Source organism: Belonocnema kinseyi, chromosome 9 (assembly GCF_010883055.1).
Source record: "Belonocnema kinseyi isolate 2016_QV_RU_SX_M_011 chromosome 9, B_treatae_v1, whole genome shotgun sequence".
Classification (NCBI taxonomy): domain Eukaryota; kingdom Metazoa; phylum Arthropoda; class Insecta; order Hymenoptera; family Cynipidae; genus Belonocnema; species Belonocnema kinseyi.
Window position 1 is genome coordinate 17,444,554 of NC_046665.1, and position 25,929 is coordinate 17,470,482.

Genomic DNA, 25,929 nt, shown 5'->3' on the forward strand with positions numbered 1-25,929 from the left:
ATGAGTGTGTAAGATGGATCTTGGATGGTAGTGGACAGGGAGTGATGTGGATGAAGAAATTGGATGAAGTAAGTGAAAGCAAGGGAGTAGGGCAGAGCCAAAAGTGTGATCCTGAAAAGGGACAGTAAAAAACAAAAATTGTTTTCAGTATCGTGGAAAATGCATTTTTTTATGGTAAGAGGAAACGGAAGCCCTGGAAGCTCGCTCATTTTAGGAATTAATATCACTACTGTTACTATTGTTTATTCTACGTAATGCGAAAGAGTAGCATATAAGTAGTAGTTAAGTTAGACTAAGGATGGAATTGTAAATATATGTACAGGGAGCGGAGGCCCTCAAACCCGTAAAAGGGAATGCAAATACCACATTTCAGTATATCAGAATCATTAAAAGTCGTGCAAGCTTGTGTTGGCATAAAAGAATTGAAGCCTTCAGAGGCTAAATACTTAGACGATTTTCTTAAAAGGAAAATTCTTCCTATGCCAGCCAAGCTCCCTGTCACACACATGGTGAACCACCACATAGATATCCAGGGACATTCCCCTTTTAGACAAGCTTATCGGCGTTATTCTCCCAAGTTTGAAGAATCCCTACGAAAATCCACCCAAAGGATCGAAGATGAGGGAATTATTAGTCCAAGTAAGAGGGAATGGTGTAACCCTGTAGTAATGGTCAGAAAGTTTGACACCAATTATAGACTTTGCATCGGTTTCAGGAAATTGAATGCGGTAGCAAAGAAATACGCGTACCCAATGAGAAACATTAGCGCTATTTTAGATTTGCTTTCTTCCGCACGATACATTTCTAAGATTTACCTTAGTCCGGCATTTTATCAGATTCTTCTGTCAGAGGAGTGCAAAGAGTTCACTGCTTTTCCTGTCCCAGTTAAGGGACTTTATCATTATAACCGAATGGCTTTCGGCTTTTCGGGAGCTCCGGCACCGTTTCAGCGTTTGCTGGACCGACTGATGACACCGAAATTTGAGTCCCATGCCTTCGCCTAAATGGATGACATAATAGTAGTGAGCGAAACCCTTGAAGAGCATATTCAAAGGTTAGAGAGAGAGTTGTGGATATGATCATAAGTGCTGGACTTATGGTCAATACATACATGAGTGAGTTTTCTTGCTATAAAATTCATTAATTTTCAGCTACCAATTCTTTAAAAGTATACAGTTTTAAGTATTCCTGGCCAGCTGGCATTATAGAAAGTATTTGTTTTCTGACTTTGCTTGTACTAATCTTTTTAATGCATCTACTTAAGTTTCTGCAAGCTTTAGTTTTGATATTTTCGAATTTGGATGGAGGTTTTAGCGTTTAGCCCTTTGATATATAGTTCCTTTAGTAGATAAAGAAAAATTTTATTCCTCGAACTTAGTTATAAAATAAACCTCAGTAGGCTGTGCACAAAGACTAATTACACTGTCCGACATGGATTTTGGCATGGTTTTCGAGAAAAGTGGGATCAAAAGTCCCAAAAAAACGTGTTTTTGGCCATGTTTGAGGATTTGTAAAAATGTAACACGAGCCAATAGAACCTTCTAAGATGGATGAAATGAAAGCTTGCTTTTTTTCCTTTCGGAGCAAAAAACAAAAAACTAGGTGTCATGACCTTGAAATGGTCGGAAACAGACTCTTTACATGTGTGGGCATCAATATGCGTCAAGGTTATTTTGTTATTTACTTTGAAAGGGCAAGAACCAACCTTCCATTTCATCCCTCTTAGAAGGTTCTATTGGCTCGCGTAACATTTTCACACGTCCTCAAAAACGCTTCCACCTTGGCGCTCATTGGTGCGCGCACATGAACGAAGTTTGTTCCAACCCATTTTAACGTCATTACACCTTGTTTTTTGTTATTTACTTAAAAACGCAATAATTAAGCTTCCATTCCATCCCTATTAGAAGGTTCTATTAGCTTGCGGTACCTTTTCACACGTCCTTAAAAAGGCAGAAAACACTGTTTTTGGGACATTTCACCCCGCTCTTCTCAAAAGCTAGAGCCAATTCTCTACTTCCATCTCCGGATTCAGATTCTACAGAAAAAACCGATCGAAATCACTTATAATTGGTCAAGTGCCGATAAAAAAGTTCGAGAATATCAGAAAGTGTTATAGTATAAACTCAGTTTCGGTAATACAGATAAATATATTCGCCTACGGCGAGGGTAAAACAATGTTAAATATATTTTCGCTTGATGTATAAATAGTGCCGGATGCTTGACATTTTCATCTCAAGTGAAAATCTATCTATATTGTTGAAAATTCAACTGTTTTATCGAAAATACCTGTTTTTGGCTGTGATTCGGATATGAATATTTCTTGAAAATTAGTCTTTTTGGTCTTTTTTTTTTATTCTTTTTTCCTGGATCTACATTTTATATTTCTCCAATTCTGCACATTTGGAATTGAAATTTTCTTGACTTTCAATATATATATATATGTGTTGGTGAAAAAGCAAAATAGAAAATTTTCAATTTGGTATAAATACACTTTCTTAAAATTGTGCTTCGATATGCAGGAGCCCAATCGAACAGTTCGTAAGGTGTCTTTATTTGGTCATCAACCGCTAGTTGGAGACTTCCTTTCCCTGCTTGTCGTTTGATAGGTAGTGCCACCAATACCGTCACACGGACCTTTGCCATTGGCAGTCGCAAAAAATGCCATTCGGCAGGTATGCCAAAATAAGTTGCATGATAATATAAATTTACAAAGTTTTTGTAGTTTTTAAATTATTGAGGAGCCCTATCCGAGAAATAATAATTCTTGTCAACACTTTCAGAAAAACTTTTCACAAAATCAGTAATTATTCCGATGAAAACATGAACAGCGAAGGCATCAAGCTTATTACAATCTGAAATAATCACTAGAGTTCTGTGTTCAGCAAAATCACAAATAATAATTTCATTTGGTTTTAATGATTTTTTCAATGCTTTCAAAGATTTAGCTTGTTCGTTAGAGATGAATGAGCGGGGTAGAAGAGTTTTCAACTCTTTACAAAAAACTTCAACAAATTCATCTATTGGCTTAATTAAAGTTTCCAAACTACTTCTTGGTTTCGATATCCAATACTTATACGTGATATTTTCCATTTCATTGGTATCGAAACTCGTCAATAAAGTGTTAGTTAATTTATCTACTCCTGGACATTTTTTACACTCACCTAAGTAACATTGAAACGAAGGAGACTCACATATAATTATGCTTGAACAATTGCTGTAGTGTGTTATGTTATTTGCTCTTTATTGTTTTAATCTATATTATGCAAATTATTTTTTTTTAGATAAGGATTTTATATAATAATAATTAGAGGATGATCTTCAAATATAATATATTCTATATTAGTAGCTATTCGTTCAATTCCTTAAACTATTTCCTATGAAGTTAGATTATTAATTATTATTTGAATTATCAATATTAGAGGCCATTCAGAAAATACGTGATACATTTTTTAGGAACTTCTGACACCTACCCCTTCGTAATACTTTTTCTATTATTCTTAACACAGATAATGATACTTCGACATACCCCCCTCCTTATTCGCTAGGCGTTATACAATTATAAACATTACATTTCTTAATCCTGAGACTAGGAAAGGAAAGGTTTCTTTGGACCTTTACAGAGGTTTGTGACGGTAAGGAACGATTGGAGTCGGTATTTCTTTTCCCTCGTTTTTTTGTTGATGTTTTACTTGTTATTGGGCGTCTATCAAGTATTGCTTCCAGATAAGGTGTTCGGTCGGGCTCATCGCAACAATACCAGAACCTTTTTTTTCCAGACGCTGGCCTGCTTTGTGCGCCGTGTCCTGGCGTTTCCAACAAAGACAGGGGATAGGGCCCGAATAGTGTACCAACTGGGAGCTCCCATCCCTGAGCCAGCCCTCTCTATCTTTAAACTCCCTATCCGTCTCGAAATAAAATGACCTATTTGGCCTAATAAATGGCAGAATTTTCACGGGGTCTGGTGGGCCCGACACAAAGCAGCTGTGGTTGCTGTCCTTGGCAGTGTAGCGGGTGTTAGGATCCGAGGACGACACCTCGGTCTTCTCCCTATAGCGGGGCGTCCTCACGGGGAATTTCGGAAGCCCGCTGATACCCTGTGGTGGGGAGACTCTTCCCCTTGTATCGATATTTCTGGACATCTAGACAAAAAAAAATTAGAACGTTCGCGGCTATAGTCTGAGTTTTCAATTATCGCCGTAGTTTCAATTATTTCGGTAGTATTTTTTAAGATTCTTTATGTGGCCTTTCCCGACAAACCTTCCGTTCAGGTCAACGAAAGTAAAAACCACGGGTGAAAACTGACGTTTAATCTTGAACGGGACCTCGAACTTTGGGAATAGCTTTCCCGAAACGCTATTAATTTTCTTCGATAGCCTACGGTGTTGTCTGAGTACCAATTCACCTACTCTGAAGTTTCTATCCCTCGTGTTGGCACTGTAATATTTTTTCTGTGTTTCGTATGCTTTGTCGAGACTTCGACAAACCAGGTCACGTAAATCATCCAGCCGTTTCGTTCTCTGTAACCATTATTCGGGCTGCGGTTTCACGTGCTGATTGCCCCTTTGTAGGTCCCGGCGCATTGATCTATATGGCTGAGGGTTCTGTCCAAAATTCAGAAACGCGGCAGAGACTTTCAGTGTACCATGCAGCGCAGAGATGTAGGCAAATCAGAATTCGGGTAGGTTGAGGTCCCATTCCCGAGGAATGAACCACTTCTGGTGCCCCCAACGAGACACGACCAAGTCCTCGAAGGCCCCTCTTATTGTGTAACCGTTTGCTGTACGAATCGGGATGCATTCGATCAACTTTATGAAGAGGTCTTGAAACACAACAATATACTTCTGTCCTTTGGTAGGTATTTTCGCTGCCAAGGTGACCAGCTTGTGGTTCAACGTGAGCTTCATGCAAAACCCTGAGTCTTATTTCCAACGGCAAGACCAATTTCCAAGCCTCAAGATCCTTCAATCACCTGTCCGTGACCGAATTCGGTTTGTGGCAGTATAACATTCCGTTTTCCATCTTCCAATCAGGGAAGATCTTTGGTCGATCTTGCGCTGCCTGCAAACGTCGCAGGTACCAGGAATCCTGCGTCTGATTCGCGCTTGCCATCGGAGCCTCTTTGTCCTCCGTCAACGTAGACAACGCGTTAAAGACACAAAACACGTAGTTAATTTGTCAATGAATTTCGAAGCCCCCCCCCCACCCAATGTTGTCTACTGTAGTATTTTTCCAAAATTTACTCTCCACCCTCATAAAGCTAAGTGTTTTTAATACCATTTATAATTTTTCAATACACATATTAGAATGACGTGAAACATTCTTATTTTTATTAAAATGTATACATTGTTTAATATGTGATATATTCTTATCTTAAAATTACTTTTAATACATATTCATAAACGTTTGAATCCGTATTTTAAGCATCATAAAAACACGTGGTCTCTACCATTAGTCACCCTCCACCTGACGTACTCTTTATGTGGCTTTTCAGGATTCCCACCTCACCAAATCGATCACGTGTTTTGTGAACGTTCCCTTACGGTGCACGATATCGTAATTGTAACCTTGGAATTCTAGGCGAGTCTGCCGGTCGGATTCCTTAGGTTATTTAACCATCACAGACTACTGTGGTCAGTGATAACTCTAAAATACAATCCCCCCAGATACTCACGAAATTTACAGATTCCCCACACCACGGCAAGACATGCACGCTCTGTAACCGTATAGTTTCGCTTCGCAGGGAGAAGAGTTCTAGGTTAAATGGATTTTCGGCAATATTCCTGAAACAAGGATACGCCAGTATGAGCGCACCCATCAATGCCCTTTTTAGACGATCGAAGGCCTCTTGCTGCTCATCTCCCCGATGCCACTTAACATTGGTTCGAAAGGTCGTGTCAAAGGTTCTCATAAATCTACGCAACCATTTGACTGTTTTTGGGTCAAGGTAGGTGGTAATGGGTGCTACCTTGCCTGGGTCCACTTAAAGACCAGGATGGTTAACGACAAATCGAAGATACTTTACTGCTGAGCAACAAAACCTCAGTCTTGTCGGGATTTATCGTCGAACTAGATTCAGCCACTCTATCTAGGACCCTTCCCAATCATGGTAGGTGTTCGTCAAACGTTTCGATAACGAACATAATATTGTCAAGGTAACTGAATACGCCCAATCTCATCTCTGCCGTTATCACTCGATCTATCAGCCGCTAGAAGGTTGCGGGAGCCTCGGGGATGCCAAAAGCCATTCACTATAGGATTCAGCTATTATTCCCTCCGCCAACAACATGTCTGCTTCTTTATACATTGTGTCTTGTATCTTAGGGGAAACTACGCGGTATCTCTCTTTAATGGGAGCATGTCCATTAGGGTGGTCCAAAAAAAAAAACATTTTTTAATTTTTTAGATTAGACTACAAAATATAGTAGGCTACATGAAAGTAGAAAGGCCCTATTTTTGTTTTTGTTTGAAAGAAGATTTCTGAGTCGGACTACGCAGTTGTGCGGCAACAGTGAAACAGCTACACTTTGCCAACTTGACCTGCTCCTTTGTTAAAGCTCGAGGTTCCCCTAAGTCCTCAACAACCAGATTACCTAAATCTTCTGTATTTATAGCATTACTTGCGACAAAGAGCAACTGCAGAATCTCTTACGAAGTGTAAAATTCGACTGACACAATGCGATAAATGTATGATTGAATAAATTAGAAATAAATAATTATTAAATTTCATTTTAATTATCACTGTTAATTTTAATTATTAATTTATCAATTAATTATGAATGAATGAACATATGATTAAATTAATAATCATTAATAATTATCTATTGATAAACAATCATCTAATTATCAAATAATCATACAAAATTTTAAATTCTGATTAATTTTAGTTTAATTATCATTGTTAATTTTAATTATTTATTAATTTTATATTTATTGATGACTTGTTATTAACATTAATTATATAATAATAGCGCAAGTGTAGTTGGTATTATCTGAGCCTTATGCATTATTCATACATATGAACTGGTCTTAACCAACCAGAACAGATCTTCCTAAACCTTTGCTCTGATTGATTAATAATCTATATACTATCTACGTTAAGAACTGCGTTAACATTTAGTTGTACAAATTGGATATTTAATTAAGTATACTTTCAGTTTATTACACTGCGACTGTGTTTTTATTTAAAATTCCGTTTTTATCCGAATTTCCAGATTATCCAAGTTGGGGCCGGTTCACAATAGCTCGGATAAGCGACGTTCTACTGTAATCAATTTAGGTTACTTAATTAAAAACTATTTACATTCAAAGTTTATGTACTTTGATATTGTGAACAGAATTAATCAGCTGATAATGAATTAAGCGGTCCATAACATAAAAAGCCTCAAACAATTATTTTCTTTGAAAGAATTAAATTAGTTTTACTTTATATATTTTTTTAATACATGTACATATAATTTTGAAGATTCACTTCAGATATTTATTTCACAACATGATAAACATTTCCAAAAGTTATATAATTTTAATAGGCACTTATATCCAATATCCAAAGGAAAATAAAAATTTAATATTCATTTAATTTAATATTGTAAAAAATTAATCATCCAATAATTAATTAATCTGTTAATAACATAAAAGGCATTAAATAATTATTGGCATTAAATAATTAAAATAGTTTTTATATTTTATAATTTTACATTTTTTACATTTCGAAATCAGAATTCAGAAACTAATTTCACAACATAACAAAAATACACACACATAATATAATTCAAATACATGTATTTTAAACATTAGTAAACTTTTATTATACAAAATATAGCAAATATTCAATTACACAATCTTGAATTAGTCTATCGATTTATGTTCTCAATTTAAAAAAATGAAGATTTAACCTTCATGTAAATTAATATTGTGAAAAAAATGTATCAAATAATTATTTTCATTGAAACAATCAAATTACTTTTGTTTTCTATTCTTTTCAATTCCAAACTTTATTTTCTAGTATTTTTATTTACTAATAATCTTTGGAAATTATGCCACGAAATTTAATTTGTAATATAATCAATTAATAACACAGGACCACAAAAAAAAGTTGTCTGCACGAAAAAAGTGACTAGGCTAACCTTATGGATTTTGAGCTGCTGTATACAAACATGGCTTCAGAATTTATCCTATCTCAGTTTTCCCCTAGATGCAAAAAGTAGGGAAAAGCCAAGGAATTTTCTGGTCACACAGGCCATTCAAAAAGTGTGTCTGCACGAGACAATTGACTAGGCTATCCTTATGGATTTTGAGCCGCTGAATCCAAATCTGACCTCAGAATTGATCTTACGCGTTTTAGTTTCCTCCTAGATGCAGAAAATAAGGAAAACCCTAGGGATAACTTGCACGTTATTTTGATAATGCCCGTATACGCTAAAATAGGCACATCCATATTATATTTTCAAGTGCAACGACTTGTAGAGACTTGTCCCGTGCAAACAACTTTTTTCTGTGGGACTGTGTGACCAAAAATTCTCTAGGCTTTTTCCTACATTGTGTATCTAGAGTGAAAATGGAACAAACCTGCAAAATTCAGGGTTTATATTTAGATTTAGCACGCGAAACTGCAAAGGATATGCCATTTTTGTTATTTTTTCCCGTACAAATTTATATAATATGAAAAAGACCTTCAATTTTCCTAGAATCACTCAAACTAGGGGTAACAGAAGGCACACTAGAGAATTTCTGTGCGGCACTTCAAAATATAACATCCATCTGTCTATTTTTGCGTATACTGGTATTATCAAAATAACGTCCAGAATATCCCTAGGTTTTTGCCTATTTTATGCATCTAGGGGAAAACTGCGACGTGTACGAGAAGTTCTGCGGCCAAATTTGGATTCAGCGGCTCAAAATCCATAAGGATAGCCTAGTCACTTGTCTCGTGCAGACACATTTTTGTATGGCCTGTGTGACCAGAAATCCCTTAACTTTTCCCTACTTTTTGCATCTAGGGAGAAAACTGCGACGTGTAGGAGAAATTATAAGGCCATATTTGAATTCAGAGACTCAAAATTCATAAGGGTGGACTAGTCACTTATCTCGTGCAGACAAATTTTTGGTATGGCCTGTGTGACGAGAAAATCCCTAGGGTTTTCCATACTTTTTGAATCTAGGGGAAAACTGAGACGTGTAGGAGAAATTTTGAGGCCATATTCAGATTTAGAGGCTCAAAATCCATAAGGGTAGCTTAGGCACATATCTCCTGCAGACAACTTTTTTTGTGGGGCTGTGTAATTAATCAATCATTTCAAAACATAAAACTAAGCATCAAACAATTATTTTAATTGAAACATTCGGATGATTTTTGCTTTACACTTAAAAAAAAATTTTATTTCGCTACTTGAAATTTAAATCAATAATTAACTTTTATACAAAATTTTAGAAAAAATTAGAATGTATAAATATATAACTTTGAAATTTGAACCCAGATATTCATTTCACACAGGCGCAAGCATTTAAAAAAATTATATAATCATAACTGATTATAATGAAGCTATTTAAAGTCAAAACAAAGTTTTAGTATAGAAATTTTAGTTGACATTCAATTACATATCCTTAAAGTAAATACAGTCGACGCTACATACCTTGCCGCTATTTACCTTGCCGCTTCCCCTAAATCTCGCTCGAGCTCTTCCCCCATCACGACCGCGACGGATAGGCATCCGAGAATTGTTCCGCTCGCTATTTGCGTTGCCGTCAATGCTTTAGGTCTTTTAAGGCAATTTTAAAGTGAAAAAGTCATTATATGCTTTGTTAATGAGGTTTATAAAAGAATTTCTAAATCAAATGTGAGATAATCACTTCCACAATATGTATTCTGAAAATCGAACATTCTCTGTTTGTAAACACTGATCCGCGCGCGGCAACGTAAGTAGCGTGCGAAACAATTCGAATCAAACACCACGCATCAAGATTTGACTCTAGAGTGGGGGAACATCGTTTTCAGAAAAATTACTCCCCTACGGTCCCATCCGCGGCAAGATAAATACCGTCGACTGTATATTTTGAAATTATTCCGGGAAACTTATTTTTTAATATAATCAATTAATAATGAATCAATCCTTTCAAAACATATAAACCATCAAGCAATTATTTTTATTGAAATATTCGGATAATTTTTACTTTATATTTTTTAAATCTTTTAATTTTTTACTTAAAATTTAAATCAATATTAGCCTTTTATACAAATTTTAGACAAAAATAAAACATATGCATATATAATTTCGAAAATTAAATTCAGATAGTCATTCCTCACCGTCGCAAACCTTTGAAAAAATTAAGTATTTATACCTGATTATAATGAAGATATTAAAAATAAAAAATAACAACTTTTATTATACAAAAATTCTAGTCATTCAATTACATAATCCTATAGTAAACAATCTAACAACTTAATCTATTTAAAATCAATTAAAATTAAACTTTTATGTAATTTATTATTATTGTGGAAAAGTCAAACATCTAATAATAACTAATTGGTCAGTTTGGAACATAAAAAAAGATCAATAATTGTTTTCGTTAAAACATTCTATTAAATTTTATTTTATATTTTTATGAAGATGTAAATTTTTAATAACCTTTTTAAACTTTAGTTGCTAAAAACGCGTCAAAAAATTCATATCTGGAGTAAAATTTGGTAAAAAGTCAATGAAAAGACTAATAAATGAGAAAGTGCATTTAATATTAGTTAATACAATGTTAATACAATCTAAAATAAATAGACTATAAACTATTAAACTCTATAAACAAACGTACCGTACTCATGACGGGCAGTAGGAGGAAATTCACTTTTTTCTTTCAGCTTGACGCTCCGAACTTTTGTCTTGTCTATTTGTTTATTAATAATTTTTCTACTCTAAGCATGGAAAAACTGAAATTGTGTACATAACAATTTTTTACGCTTTGATAACTGATCAGGAAAAGTTTATATTGTCTTAAATTAATGTTTAGGGAATCGTAAAATACAAATAATTTGTTTATCAAATTTATTTATTGCAAACAAATTTGATAAACAAATTAACAAATAGTCTTATTATCGGTAAAATTTTTGGGGCTAAAAGTGCTTCACATTGATGTAGGAATGCCATTTAATAACAATAATAATTTAAAAGTTTATAATAACTATTGTTATAAACAATACTTGCGGCAAAATATTATAATTTGAGATTTTTCAAATTATTACTTCCTTCAAGCGCCAGGAGGAATTCAGGTATTCCCTAAAACAATAAATATTCAATAATATTTAATAAAATATATAAATTTAAATTTTTGTAAATACATTAGATAAAGAAATTCAAAATTTTGGTCCTTTCGCATAGAATTTTTTTTACACTGGAAATATTTTAAGCTGTTGGGCGAATAACTGCTAGTCAAAAAAATATTTGAGAAGTTAACAATAACCGTTGTTTTAAATAATTCTCGTGACAAAATATTCAAATTTAAGGTTTTATTAAAATTTTTATTTTCTTTAATCGGTACGATGGCTACGGATATTCCTAAACAATGTATCTTTGATCATATTTAGTGGTATATAACAATTCACATGTTTATAAACAATTTACATAAAAAATGTTCCAATGTTGGCAGTTTCACTCGGAAAATGTCGGGTTTTCAATCGTAATAGATTGAAAATGAATCATAACACTGCATGCTAAGATTCACTCAATACAAAATCGTTTGACAATAACCCACCGACTTGGCCATCAAAGAAAATTTAAATTTGATAAAACCTTAAGTTTAAATATGTTGTCACAAGAATTGCTAATAACAGTGGTTATTGTTAACTCTTCTAATATTTTTGTGATAGCAGTCATTCGTCCAATAGCTTAAAATATTTCCAGTGCAAAAAAAATGCACGTTTGTTTATAGATTTTAATAGCTGTTTAATAGTCTGTTTATTTCAGAAATAAGGTTTGCAATAATATAATTAAATATTTAATTCAAAAGCTCCTTTAAATTTTAAATAAAATTATTAGGGGTTGAAAGCAGCGAGAAAAAAGCTTTCAAGATTAAGCTACAAATAGAATATTGAACTGTATAAATGTATATACGATGTTTGCTTCAATTTAAATAAATATACACATTATATTAAATAATATTAAATCCATTTTCTCCTTTATCATTTGTGTCATTGACTTGTTACCAAATGATTCCCTCAAATTATTTGATTTGAAACTTGATTCCCTCAAACATTTGAATTACAATTACTACTACTTTTTAACAATGTTTCCTTCAAAAGTTGAAATTATTAAGATTTTAAAGGTACGAAGATTCTTTACTTTGCAACTCAAGTTGTAGTCTTACATATTCTAATTATTATTATATTTATATTGGATATAAGTAATATATTTTTTATTAATTCTTCTGATCATGTATATATTTTAAATATTTTTGCCATTGAGAACTTAAATATTATTAACTTTTTCATTAGCTACAATAATAATTTGAATAAATAATTTTGTTAAACTAGAACAAATAATAAAATCAATAATATCAGCAAAATAAATCATAGAAATATGAAGTTCGAACTGCTTTTAAAATGTATCTCAAAATTAAATATTATTCATATTAAACTACATATCTTTATGACTTTTTCTTTTTTGGAAATAATTAGTAATAGTTACTCTTATTTTTTCATATATTATTTTTTGTTTATTTGCAAATAGCATCAAGTTTTTAATTATTTTTGCTTTTTCTTAATGCAATTCAATGAAAAAGACAGACCAACTTTTTGTGGTGCCATTTGTTGGCTTAGTTTGACCGACATTTCCCCTCCGGATCGTAAGAAAACTACTACTACTACTACATACACATACACGGTCGATACAGGGGGCTAAGGAAAAGGACATCAGGACTAATCTATAAATTACAGAAGACCGAGTAATGGGGATTAAACAACAGATTAAGTTGGCGTGGAAAAACGACGGCAATGAGAATCAGTTAGAGGAAGCCACATCACACGGGCAAGCAGAGCCAATTAATGTTCTTCCTCAACCTGTTGATGATCCAACACCACCACATCCTCCAGAGGTGGATGGCCTTTTACAACCAGAGGCAGAAGCAGTAGTTCAGCAACCAAAAAGGCGATTAAAATGGGCATAACATATGACCATAAATGTTAAGTTAAGTACCTAGAACTAGCCACACAAATAAATGAGCAGAATTTGGCAGATCAAAAACACTCACTATCTTTTAACAGATTGCCTTCGGCTGTTGAAATAGCTGCTATCAACATGGAAGTGGAAGAACAGCTTCCTATTGATGAACTCCCCTTGGTAGGTGTGGAAAACGAAGACATGATTGAAGCGGAAAATCAAATATCGGATCCACTAGAACTACACCCATATGTTAGTAACGATGATGTGAACAGCCAAATCCCAGAAAAATTACAGCACTTTAAAAGAAATTTTGGTTATGTTTTACTAGAGTCCAGATATTTAGTACCAATACTAAGGCATTCTCTAAGATGAACATCACATATGATAACGTTGGGCCGATGAACTAGGCCTACAAATGTAGTCTTTGTCCCTGCCAGGGATCGAGATCCACCATGGAAGATCAGTTTGGATATGGATGTTAGGAAAATAAGGTGCTAATTGGGTCGATTAACTCAATATGGAAAAAGAAATAGAACCAGAAAGCTTGTAAACCATGTTACTAAAATTATCCACCCTCGGCATCTCGAGACATTAACACGATCAATATTGTATGAAATTATAGACTCCCAACGGCAGAGACTTGATTTTCTTACTACCAGACTGCGTCCGTACAAGACAAGTAGTGTACGAAGGCAACAAAATCGAACCTTTCAAAAAAATGAAAGAAGGTTCCAATATGAACTGAGTGTAAAACAAAATAACCAGCAAGACACCGATGTCCTTTAATTGGAAGAAATGACTAACTAATAGTCGGGTGTTTAGGGGAAAACGAACAGATGCAATTTGGACACACAGGGTATTACGTATATTTTTTCTAAAAAACCAGACGCTCAAAATCCATCTGAATTTCGACCGATAGCCTCTCTTCCAAAAATTTATGAATATGTTACAGCTATCATTGTAGATGATGTATATTCTCAATGCAACGAGAATGGCATCCCTACATGAGAAAAAAAAGGATGTTGTGAAAACTCGCGAGGCAGTAAAGATTTAGGCACTATAGACGCTGTTGCCACGACTCAAGCTCGTAAGCATCAAAGGAACTTTGAATCATTCATCTGTTCATCTTATTGTGGTTTCGGCCACAAGCAATGTGCACACAAGATGCACTGAACATCTTGAACATTTTGTAGTCAGTAGGGTTTTGGCAGCAGCTGACACGTGGTTTTATTAAACGCCTGCCGCATCGTAAGAAAAATTCTCGGTCATCAGGAAGTAATCCACTAAAAACTTGTGAGGTGGCAGGTGGTAGCTCTAAAAAAACATCCAGGAGTGACAGTTGTCACCTCTAACGCTAACGGCCGCTGTTTAAGTATGGAAGCGGTAAGGGGCTAGCTCCTAACTACAACATGCTCGTAATTGTATACCTACAACATTTTCGGAATCGTATTAAGTTAACTTATAACATCTTCATCTCATCAGACACTTGACTGAGTCCGTTGCTATGATGTAAAACCGGGTTCATCCGAGTACAAGTTTGAAGAAATATACAAATAATAAATAGCGTTTACTTTTTTCTAATAAAATATCAGTATCCTCCATATTAATGTTTCTTTTAAAAACGAAGGCATATTTTTAAATGCTGTTGATATAATTCTTGAATACTTTTTCCTGATCTATACTTATTTTAAAAATATGTTTGAATTTCTTGATAATTCTCATGGCCCAAAGTCAGGTGAAATAAAAGAACAAGGTTCAATACAATATTTTGAACGCAATTCTGCATTCATTTTAGATTTTTATTGGAAAAATTCAGGATAAAATTATTCAGATATTGGTGGGAGCCGATTTTTTATTTTTTGCGCATGTATTTTACTGAGTTTCCGAGATGGAGATAGATCACGTCAGTTTTCTTATTAGCACAGAACTCACGCACCAAAAATTTAGTAATTTAAGGAATTTTTATAACCATATGTTTTACTCTGTTTTTTCTATGTTTTGATTGATTTTTATGGATTCTGTTTTAACTATATGTGATCTTATGAGGGAAATCAGCTGGTTTTTGAAATGATATCGATCATCTTATGAAAAGCAGTGAAATTATTAGTCTGAAGGATGTCGTGTAAACAAATTCACATTTGGGCCTTAAAAGACAAAAAAATCTTTCTTTCTTCTTCTACTTTTGTCAAAATTATATTGTGATTTTCTTCAACAAACATGTGTGCTAAAATTTTTTCAGATGTGCCGTCTTGCCTATTGAGCTTCTTCCGATAATAGAGGGACATGAATCAAAAACGATTCAATGATCTTTGTGCCATTCAAGAGAATCTTATGCAGTGATCACGGCATGCAATACCAGTTGTGTAGTTCCACATACAGCTGGACAGTTTGAAAACCACAAAATTAAAATGTTCTACATTGTGCTAAATCGTTCTACCAAACTCAAATAAATCCCAAGAATTTTTAAAGGTTAACTCAGGATTCTAGAAAAATCTCCATGCAGTATTTCCGTCATTTGAATTCCCTGTTCCATGCCCAGGGACATCTAATACAAGACCCAACTTTTTTTTAGAAAACTCCTCTTTCGTTTATGCTTGCGACTTGCAGAAACCTGAAGAATAAATTATATACAGAATCCCGAAGAATAAACTATATGCAGAATCAAAGTCGTGCAGCGTATCTTAGCATAAAGAGCCGAAAACCCTAACTAAAAGTTCTCCTCAACGACCTTCTTCTAAATCATATTAGTTAAATCATTCATATCTGAAAAGTTCGCTTCAAGCAAGTGTTAAGTTGCTGAACTTGGCGTGCTGCTTAGATTCTGAGATAATTTTCCATCCAACATGGTTGCAAGTATCTTATGATTTATTTGACAGCTAAATTAAAAAATTTAACCTTATTGAGCAAAAGTCGACTTATATCTCCATTTATCCGCTATAATTTCATTAATATTAGGAGTTCCTTTGCGTAATGGAATGCTACTTTTATACGCAATTTTGTAGATCCAGGTTTAGGATTTTTTAAAATCTCTTTATACTTTGATTCCAACCTATTCGGCACCATTGAGACCATGAAGATGTTTTCGTCAGATGTCATAGCACATAAAAGTTTCTGCTTTATGAGCTGTGGCCTCACGTCCACAAAAAAAAAAAACTTAAATATGCTTTTATTATGCGCAAAAAAAAACTGTTTTATCCTCTTAATATGCCCTCTTTTCCAGATAAAAATAAAAATGTACTTAAAATGAAAATAAACAAGCTTCAATATGTTAAATGAAACATAACGTAGGATGGGAACACAAAAAAAAATTTTTTAAATAAATCTGCAGAGTAATACTTTGCTCTTTAAACAAATTATACTACTATAGCAGAGCCATTAGTACATCATCACATAGGGTTTTGGCATACTCAGTCACATCTTCTACATAATCGCTTAGATAGACTAAAGAATTTTTCCAGGATCCCCACCTGGACATAATTAGTAATGGAAACAGTGTAGCAGCCTCTGTCTTAGTAAAGTCGTATTTATCCATAAGAAATTTCTTGTAATTATTTCTCCGCTTTTTAGTATTATTAAAGAGTTTTTTGCATTTTCTCACACATTCATTAAGTCTAGTCAGTTTCTTACTGTAATCTTTTGCCCCCTTATCTAATTTCTAATCTCAGCAATGGATATGGATTATATTAGGGTTAGTGGGTTTCTTCAAAACTCACATAATTTGATCATGGATTTGGATGTAGTGTAACCAAAATAACTAGTCAGGGCTTCAACAGATGCAATCACAAGAATAGGACTAGTAGACATTTTCGGAAGAATTTTGAAAGCTATATAATGAACACCGCTAACCTTTTTATATCTGTAGTCTCATCACACATGACTACAATATCTTTTCCTTTCAACATAAACTTAATGTCATGATTATATTCTTCTTTGATTTCAGGCAAATATTTCTTCTGCAGTCAATAGGAACTTACAATGTGACCGCCACTTTTGAAAATGGATTTAAAGTATTAGTCAAAACAATATAAAATGCCCTCACACTCTTGGGCACTAATTATAAGAAGTTGCATTTTGTGAGTTTTACAGTGTGACAGTTTACAAGCAAGTTCTGCGCGGTTTTAAAAAGAATTTATGTGGGTTAACGATTAACCTTTGAAAGTTTCAACCAACCGTTTCCGAAAATCAAGATTCTATAATTTATGCAGTGGTATATTTTCTTTCAGACAGGCTTTCACCAAGGACATGTTCAGTTCATCTTTATGGTTATTGAGTTGAATGGCTGCACTGATGGACATGGTGCGCCTTTTCTGTTTATGTTTTTGATTGATGGCTTCTTTTGTCATCCGCTCTTCTGTGTGGGAAGACGATTTGAAACGATTTTCAACAAAACTTTTCTTTGCGAGTTAAATACACAGTTGCAAAACGCACACATCGAGATTTGACTTTTCTTGTCTCACACATATAATCCTGCATTCTTAAATAGTTCAACACGATCGTAAGTCGTGCAGGTTTTATTCCTCCCCATTTTGAGTCAAACACAATTTACAAAATAGTGACTGCTACTGATGAATGGGGCCTGTCGCCCCATAGAACAACTAACCTCTAATACGGCGGCTGGGCGGGACCTGGGACCGTTTCCAAAACGCGTCAGTCTCCCAGAGCGGCCCAGAGTGGTGGCGACCGTCAGCGACAAGCGACTCCATCGCTTGCAAATGAATTGCACTCGTTCTATCCTCTGTTTTCTCGGTATCTTGTAAGAGCTGAATTATTTTATTTACTAATTTATGTTTTGCAGAATCTCTTAGATTACCAAAGAAAGCCTGCTCAATCTCAAGCGTATAGTCCTGGATAGCTTGCATCTTTCTTCTTTTGGTCTGGTTAGAACTATCTTAAGAACTTCCCAAGATCGTCTATCTGTTTTTAAAGTGCTAAGAGTTATTTTCAAATCTGTAAGCAACCATTCAGCATGTTTTCTCTGTAATATTTCCTTGTTAAAATAAGACTTCTAATTTCATTTGAAGACTCTGTCTTTTTGGATTTTTCAATCCTGAATCAGTTCATATAATTTCCCTTCGATTGGTTTTTAAAGTAGGTTGTCACTCTCTGGTGAGCTTTACACTTCAAAGAGATACAGACATTAAAAAATATTCTTTCCACATGCAACCAAATTAGTTCAAATTCTCCTGAATTCAGTAAAATTCTCTCGATTTTGGTAGAGTTGTCTTAAATTCAGTAGATATCTCTTAAATGTATTAAAATTCTCCTTAATTCAGAAGAATTCTTTGAAGGAGAAGTCAGCAGAATTTTCTTCTTTCAGCAAAATTCCCATAAATTTAGTAGGATTCGCTTTATCTTTGCAGAACTTTCTGGAATTTTGTATAAATGTCTCGAGAATTTAGTTAAACTCTCTGGAACTATGGAGTATTCCGTTAAATTCAGTATATTTCTCTTAAGGGCATGCTCTTCGGTGACCACGTGATCAAACTAGTCCCCCGTTATGAACATTTTTTTGTGTTCACTGTGTCCACGCGGATGAAGATATCGTGTTTAAAATTTGACATATTAAATAAAAATCACTAAAGAACGTTTATTAATTTTAAAGAAAGTTTATTTATAAATTGATCAAATAGGATATTACTATTCAAGTTATAGCACTTTGCAGATATTTTTGGTGTGATGCATTTCAGATTTTTTGATTCGCGTATATTGAGCACTCACATAATTATAGGTTACGTGTGTGCAGATACTTATTTGTAGATTTGCGACGAATGTGCAAATTTTATGGCTTATAATAATTTTTGTAAATGTTTAAAAGATTTAGTCCAAAATTTGTGTCAGTGCTCAATATACGCGAATCGAAAAATCAAAAATGATCTGCAAAGTGCTGCAACTCGAATGGTAATATTCTATTTTATCAATTTATAAATAAACTTTTTCTGAAATTATAAACATATTGATACATGCAAACGTTCTTTAGTGCTTTTTATTTAATCTTTCAAATTTTAACTCTAATCTCAATCCGTGTGTACACAGTGAGCACAAAAAAAATGAAAATAATTTTGAATATTTACTTTCTCTCGAATAATTTTTTTTTAAATTATGCTTTAAGACGATCTGGGGTTGTGCCTCAGCCTTCTTGATCCCTCAGCAATCCTTTTCTATTGTTCAGCGCTGGACTCGTTCTCGAAGCTGGACGGCTCTCAACTGGCGGCTTCTGCTTTATGTTACAGGGGACATTTAAACGGAATATAGTGTATGAACTCTATTGCGCCCTATCATGGCGGTTGAGTCGAAGGCGCGCACAGTGGAAAGAAATTCACTTTTTTCGTTAAAAAATGTCCAGTGCCTTCAGTTTTGGTCCGATTTCGAATTTTTCTGTTTTAAATAAAAGTAAATTAAATTCTAAAGAGCATGGAGCTCCGAAGTTTTATCTCACCTATTTTTTAAGTAATAATTTTGTCACTCAAAGTACGGAGAAACTGAAATTTTGTACAGAACAATTTTTTACGCTTTAATAACTGATAACAACACTAATTGAAAAGTTGATAATGACCATTGTTGCAAACAATTCTTGTAGCAAAATATTAAAATTGATTTTATTAACAAAATTTAGAATTTGTTTATAAAAATGTTAATTGTTTTATTTTATCAAATGTTCTTAAATATTAATTAATTTAAGGAATAACTGAAGCCGTTCTGGCGATTAAAGGAAATTATAATTTTAAAAAATCTCAAATTTTATATATTTTGCCACAAGAATTGTTTATAACTCCTGTAACATAATGCAGAAGGCGTCGGTTGAGAGCCATAGCGCTTTGAGATCCAGGCCAGCGCTGAACAATAGAAAAAGGTCGCCGAGGGATCAAGCAGGCTGCGGCGTCCCCAGATCGTCTTAAGCCAAAATTATTATTCAAAGTTAATATACAAACGCAATTTATTTTCTCATTTCCTAAATTTCAAATTTTAAAAGCGATATATTATTTTTTGGACATGGTGAACACCAAAAAAACGTACATAACTGGGGACTGGTTTGATCACGTGGTCACCGAAGAGAATGTCCTTAAGGAGATCAGAATTCTCTTGAGTTTAGAAGAATTCTCTTAAATATTCTATCATTCTCTTGAATTTAGTAGAATTATTTTAAATTATGTAGGGCCGTTCAAGTATTACATAATGCGCCTAGCGTGGGAGGGTCTGCGGTACGTGCACTTACCAGAGAATAGTGCATACACTTACTCTAGAAAAAGCGGTTCATCAGATTTTTCTTTTACTCAGCTAAATTCTCTTTAATTTAGTAGAATTTTTTGCTTGATCTTAGAAGAATTTTCTGGAACTTTGTGTAAATATTTCGAGAATTCAGTAACATTTTCTTAAATTTAGTAGAATTCTCTTGATTTACGTTGCATTCTCGTGAATTATGTTCAATTATTTTCCATTCAGCAGAATTCTCTTTAATTCGGTACAAATAATTTGGAAAATTCAGAATTTTCTTGAAATCAGCCGAATTTTCTTGAATTCCCTACCGATAGAAATCTCAGAGTATATATTAAAGATTCTCAAGGCTCTAAAAAATTCTCTGCAGGCATTCAGGTAGATATATTTAAAGGTCCAGGTAGCTCGTTCAAATGCTTTGAAGGATTTAAAATGTCCTTTCCTTTCCGAAATTGAAATAAAAATTCGATCATAAATAACAAGCAGAGAGGCTGAAATTGAAATAAGAATTCGATCATAAATAACAGGCAGAGAGGCTATCTCAATAAAGTAGCCGACACTCAAGGGTCCTTTGTTAAGCTTTCGGATTAAAATTATTGAATAAATTTTTTTAATTTCATAGTTAACAGCCTAAAACACAATAATTCGGAATCTACGGGTTTCGATGATTTCAGATATCTTTTTTTTTTAATTTTTAAAATTGGAATTAATACAACGTTTCTCGTAAATTAAAAAGGGAGAGTCCGGTTAGCGACGGCCTACTACTGTAAGTAACTCTAGCTGCCCGGTACGTGACGAATAAAAAAGGAACATTATGTTACCACCGCATCACTCTTAAAAGGACCACTAAAAGGACGTTGAAAAGGATCCAAATCTCTCTGACTATCTCTGAGGCTAAATCATTCAAATCGACCGTCCTTATAGGATCAAATAGGCCAGGCTATTTCGCTTGAGAACACTCTGAGATTTCTATCGATAGGGTTACGTATAATTCTCTTGAATTTATTAGAATTTTCTTGAATTTCGTAGAATCCTCTTGAATTATATTTCATTCTTTTTAATTATGTTGAATTCTTTTGCATTCAGGAAAATTCTCTAGAATTGATCTGAATTCTCTTGAATTTAGACAAATTCTCTTGAACGACGTTCTCATAGAGATGATTTTATTGACTTGTAATGAGGTTTCTTCAATTAACAAAAGTAATCAAAATCGTTAACAAACTCATTTGACCACGGTGTTCTGTCTAGATGAAAACTTAGCAGTAACTTTATGAACGTATGTGCCCAAATGAACTTCGGAAGAGTCCTAATTAGTTGAGTATTCATTTCGTGACTAACGGTTGGAGCCTGAAAATACAAGTTGGTATTTTCCAGGAGCCTAAAAATCAGAATCTATCCATACTTTAAATCCTCAAAATTACAATACTATTTTTTGACAGTCACATTAACATGGTACAAAGGGGTTGATTGTTAACGTTAAGGGTTGGAGCCTGAAAATGCATGTTGGTCTTTTCCAGGATGCAAAAATCAGAAACTCTACCCACACAGTAAAATTCTCAAAATTATTATTTGTTGATAAAGTCATATCTAGGTATTACAAAGAGGTGAATTATTAACGTTAAGGTTTATATAAAATCCGAAAGGATTTTATGCAGATTTTAATCTTTTACAGGTAAAAAATATATTTTACATTCGATTCATGGCCCTTTGCCAAAAGGTCACATCTGACTGAAATGGAAGAAATACCAACCATTAGGTTATGCAACCTAATGGTTGCAAGGTAAAAAAAGTTTCAAGGATTTAAGTGCTCATAAAAGTTAAAAAGCATTTTTCTCGAAAAGAATTTTTTCAAACTGAGAGGATGTATTACTTTAACACCGTTGCATGGATCGATTAAAAATTTTAACAGTAGCTTCAAAATCACATTCTCTGTCGAAGTACGTAGCTGTTCTGTGATTTAATGCAAAATTTTTTTAAAACAATTTTGTGCTAATTTTTTTGGCAAAAAATCGATTCATTTCTGAAAAACTGCACTATTTATACAAAATTTGACGAAAAATGAGGATTTTCAAGGTGGGCGCTGTCGCCGCCATTTTGTATTAAAATGATAAAACAAATTTTTCCATGCTTTCATATGTGATAAATAAACCCACTAAAAAGAAATCCTATCACTTTTTTCATACTATCAAAACAATTCGGCAAAGTTAGGATTTTTTCCTGTCGCTAGACTGGTGTCGAGAGCCGAGGAGATTTAGGCACCAGAAACATTGATTATTTTATTGTAAATTATCGTTTTCTTAGAACAGAACCTTCTTGAAATTTTCTTGCGGAAGGTGCCTAAATCGTTTTATAAGTGTCAAAAAGTAGAAATAAAATAAACATTTTTGGCTGCTTGGCAGAAGACACTTGCGTTATGTGAGCTTCTGCAACTCAACCATTACTTACTTCGAAAAATTATTATTTTATTTGCTTACAACCCTAGTCCTTACGAATATTTGGGGATCTATTTTTTCTTTTTTACTCGTTGATTGAAAGTATTGATTAGTTTATAAAATAACCTGACTTTAAATTAAAATAAAATTAGGTAAAGAACATATTTTTTCTTATTTTTGTAGAATGTAAAATGTGCAATAATGTAAATATATCAACATTTTTGTTTTAGGCATGCAGAGGTGATGAAGAAAATTATAGAGACAGTAATGGAAGGAGGTCGAGAGCTCGGAGTCCACATGTATCTTATAATATTTCTTAAGTTCGTCCAATCCGTCATTCCTACGATCGAATACGACTATACGCAAAATTTCATGCTGCCAACTTCCAGCTAAAAGAAACGTTCACGATGCTCAAAGAAATCACTTTTAAATTATGGCCGTTATCAGAAAGCATGGAGGCGCTATACTTTAAAGCGTAGCATTTCAAAAAAAACTTTTAAATTTTAAAACAAGATTATTAGCTAATTAATCTTTTATATAATTTTCTAGCACTTTAAAATAGTTCATTATTCTTGCGATTGAGAGCGTGTCGCAAAAGATTGCCGAAGATGTATCCAACTTACTGTATTATAAATTTCTTTAGCACTTGATTTTGAAGATTTAAACATTTTTTTAAAGACCTACGTTTGGAATATTTAGATCCTTAGTTTTTGACCAATGTATGATTTATTGCCAATACTCAGTTTTTTTTATGGAGGACGGATATTTGTTTGTCAAGTGTGCAGGACAACTAAATGTATTTTAAAAAAATGTAGATGCTTACTTTAGTTTTCTATACTCTACATCAGGCCTGTCCAGAGAGGGGATTTCGACTCAATCCACAGGTGTTTGAGTTCTACCACCAGTCTTTCTGCTCAGCTTCGGATGTGGTCGGTTTCTAAAATGGATGGGAGGATCCAGTACTGTAGATACATAGTATCTCAGAAGGTGTCTTAGGTCGACTGAATTAAAAAAAATGAAGTAATTTGGAACTTAGTTAATTAATAAATTAGCAGTAGAAGAATGCATAAGTCTTAGAAATAGGGATGGTACATGGTATTTTTTGTAAGAGAATCCATATTTTCCATTTTAAAATTCAACTATTTGGGTGCAAAATGTTCTTATTAATTAAAAATCGGTGAAAAATGAATTGTTAGTTGGTAAATCAATTTTCGTCTCTAAATTTGACTATTCAATTTTTGTTTAAACATTGGTGCATTTAAAAAACCAATCTTCTTTTCTCGTAAAACGTTCATCATTTGAGTTGAAAATTTGTATTCTTGGTAGAAACTCGATTTTCTTGGTTAAGAAATCGTATGATTTGTTAATAATTCAAATGTTTGCTCGAAAATTAATCTATTTTCTTGAAAGTGTAAGATTTTTAATTGAAATCCAGAACATTTGAAGCGTTTTAAATGTTTGAGGAATCGCCTTTTTTGTAAGATAATCCATATTTTCCATTTTAAAATTCAACTACTTGGGTAGAATTATTCGAATTTATTGAAAATCGGTGAAAAATGCATTGTTTTGTTAGTTGTTAAATCAATTTTTCTCTAAATTTGACTATTCAATTTTTGTTTAAATCTTGGTGAATTTAAAGAACTAATCTTCTTTTCTCGTACAACGGTCATCATTTGAGTTGAAAATGCATATTTATGATAGAAACTCGATTTTCGTGGTTAAAAATTGTCTGATTTGTTAATAATAAAAACTTTTGCTTAATAATTAGTCTATTTCCTTAAAAGTTTAAGATTTTCAACTTCATATTTTGAAATTGTTGCATTAAAATAAAAATATTGCATTTCAAATTAGTCGCCCTAAACCTAAAGCACCTACTTCAAAACTTATCTGCGGTACTGAATTCGGCAATGTGCGTCACGTGGCACGCGCCACGAACAACCACAAAGCCTTTCCGGCAGCGAGTGGAGGTTCGTGGTGGGGGTCCGAAATCGCTTTTCGTGTCTTTATGACGATTCTTATGACTAAACCATGTGGTGTTTGAGTCGAAATTCCCTCTCTGGACAAGCCTGCCCTACATTCATAATTTTGATAACGGAGAACAAAAGTTTATTTCAATATAATCTTCATCAATTTTCATTGAAAAAGTTTTTAACAAATAACTTATTATAATATTTATAAGAAAAGAAACAGATTAAAAGATTAAAAGTTGTAGTTTGATGTCTGTTTCGAGAATTCGTGAATAGTTTCCTCGTGCTGCTGCCATTTGAGTTTTCTATCTTTAACGATTCGTTTAAGAAGTTGACATTCCACAAGTACGTCACTGTCCTCAATCAATCTACATAAAGATGCGTAAAATTAGATATTAGTAACAGTTTTCTTTTATATAAGAAAAAATGCAATAATAAATGAACTTACATAAGATCATGTACCAATGTGGAAACATTTTCGCCGCTCAAATTTTCCAAAATAACATTTGCTTTTCCACGCCACTTGTCCTCGACTTGCGTGACATTGTGTAGATCTTGGACCTTGTTTTCAGTTTTGTCATGATATTTTTTAGTGCTGGTGATTAGATATTTCGTTTCCTGATTTGTGAAATGGAATGCACATTTAAAAAAATATTTTTACTAATATAAAATAAATGGAAGTGAGGAAGAGTTTACTTACGTATTCATTATAGGCATTGATGAGCTTTTCTTCAAAATTTAGTATTTTCTCTTCAATTTTGTCTCTAAAAAATTTTTTTTGTTTTAATAATTTATATAATTTAAACAGAAGCGCTGAATCTGGGTGGCCATACAGAAGAAACAAAAGTTTGGAAATGACAGTTTTCTTTTTTAAACCGAAATTTGTTCAATTCTTTTTCCTAATAGAAAAGTCTCCAATTATTTGAAATGTTACTTAATATAAAATTGTATACGAAATTGAACGAGCTTGTTCAATTCGGAAATTTTTCAAAAGTATTATTGAGGTTTAAAAGCGTTATACTAAAATCGTTTAATTTGGAAGACTTCAACTTGCAAATTAAAAGTTTCGAATCCCTTCAGCAATTTTTAATAGCTTAATTGGGCAGGTTGAATATTTGATAATATGTAACGAGACAAACTCTCCAAAAAAACAAAAGTGAAAAATAGCCGCCCATT

At 33.5% G+C, this 25,929-nt stretch overlaps 2 protein-coding genes across 4 annotated transcripts in view; one reads left to right on the plus strand and one right to left on the minus strand.

Annotated features, from left to right (window-relative positions):
• Positions 1-23,436, plus strand: part of LOC117180358 (ubiquitin-like-conjugating enzyme ATG3) — a 266,878-nt gene extending 243,442 nt beyond the window's left edge. For 2 of the 3 annotated variants that reach the window (XM_033372815.1, XM_033372812.1), the window contains one exon: positions 23,017-23,436. In XM_033372815.1, coding sequence (XP_033228706.1) covers positions 23,017-23,179 — 163 coding nt within the window. In that variant the 3' untranslated portion in view covers positions 23,180-23,436. The remainder of the gene's footprint in view (positions 1-23,016) is intronic. The other variant, XR_004468036.1, reaches the window with a different exon arrangement.
• A 57-nt stretch (positions 23,437-23,493) lies between these two features.
• LOC117180360 overlaps positions 23,494-25,929 on the minus strand; it is a 352,021-nt gene continuing 349,585 nt past the window's right edge. Inside the window, exons 5-7 of the mRNA XM_033372818.1 lie at positions 25,454-25,517; positions 25,202-25,371; positions 23,494-25,121 (exon numbers count right to left, since the gene is read on the minus strand). Of these exons, the coding sequence (XP_033228709.1) occupies positions 24,986-25,121; positions 25,202-25,371; positions 25,454-25,517 (370 nt within the window). The 3' untranslated portion in view covers positions 23,494-24,985. The remainder of the gene's footprint in view (positions 25,122-25,201; positions 25,372-25,453; positions 25,518-25,929) is intronic.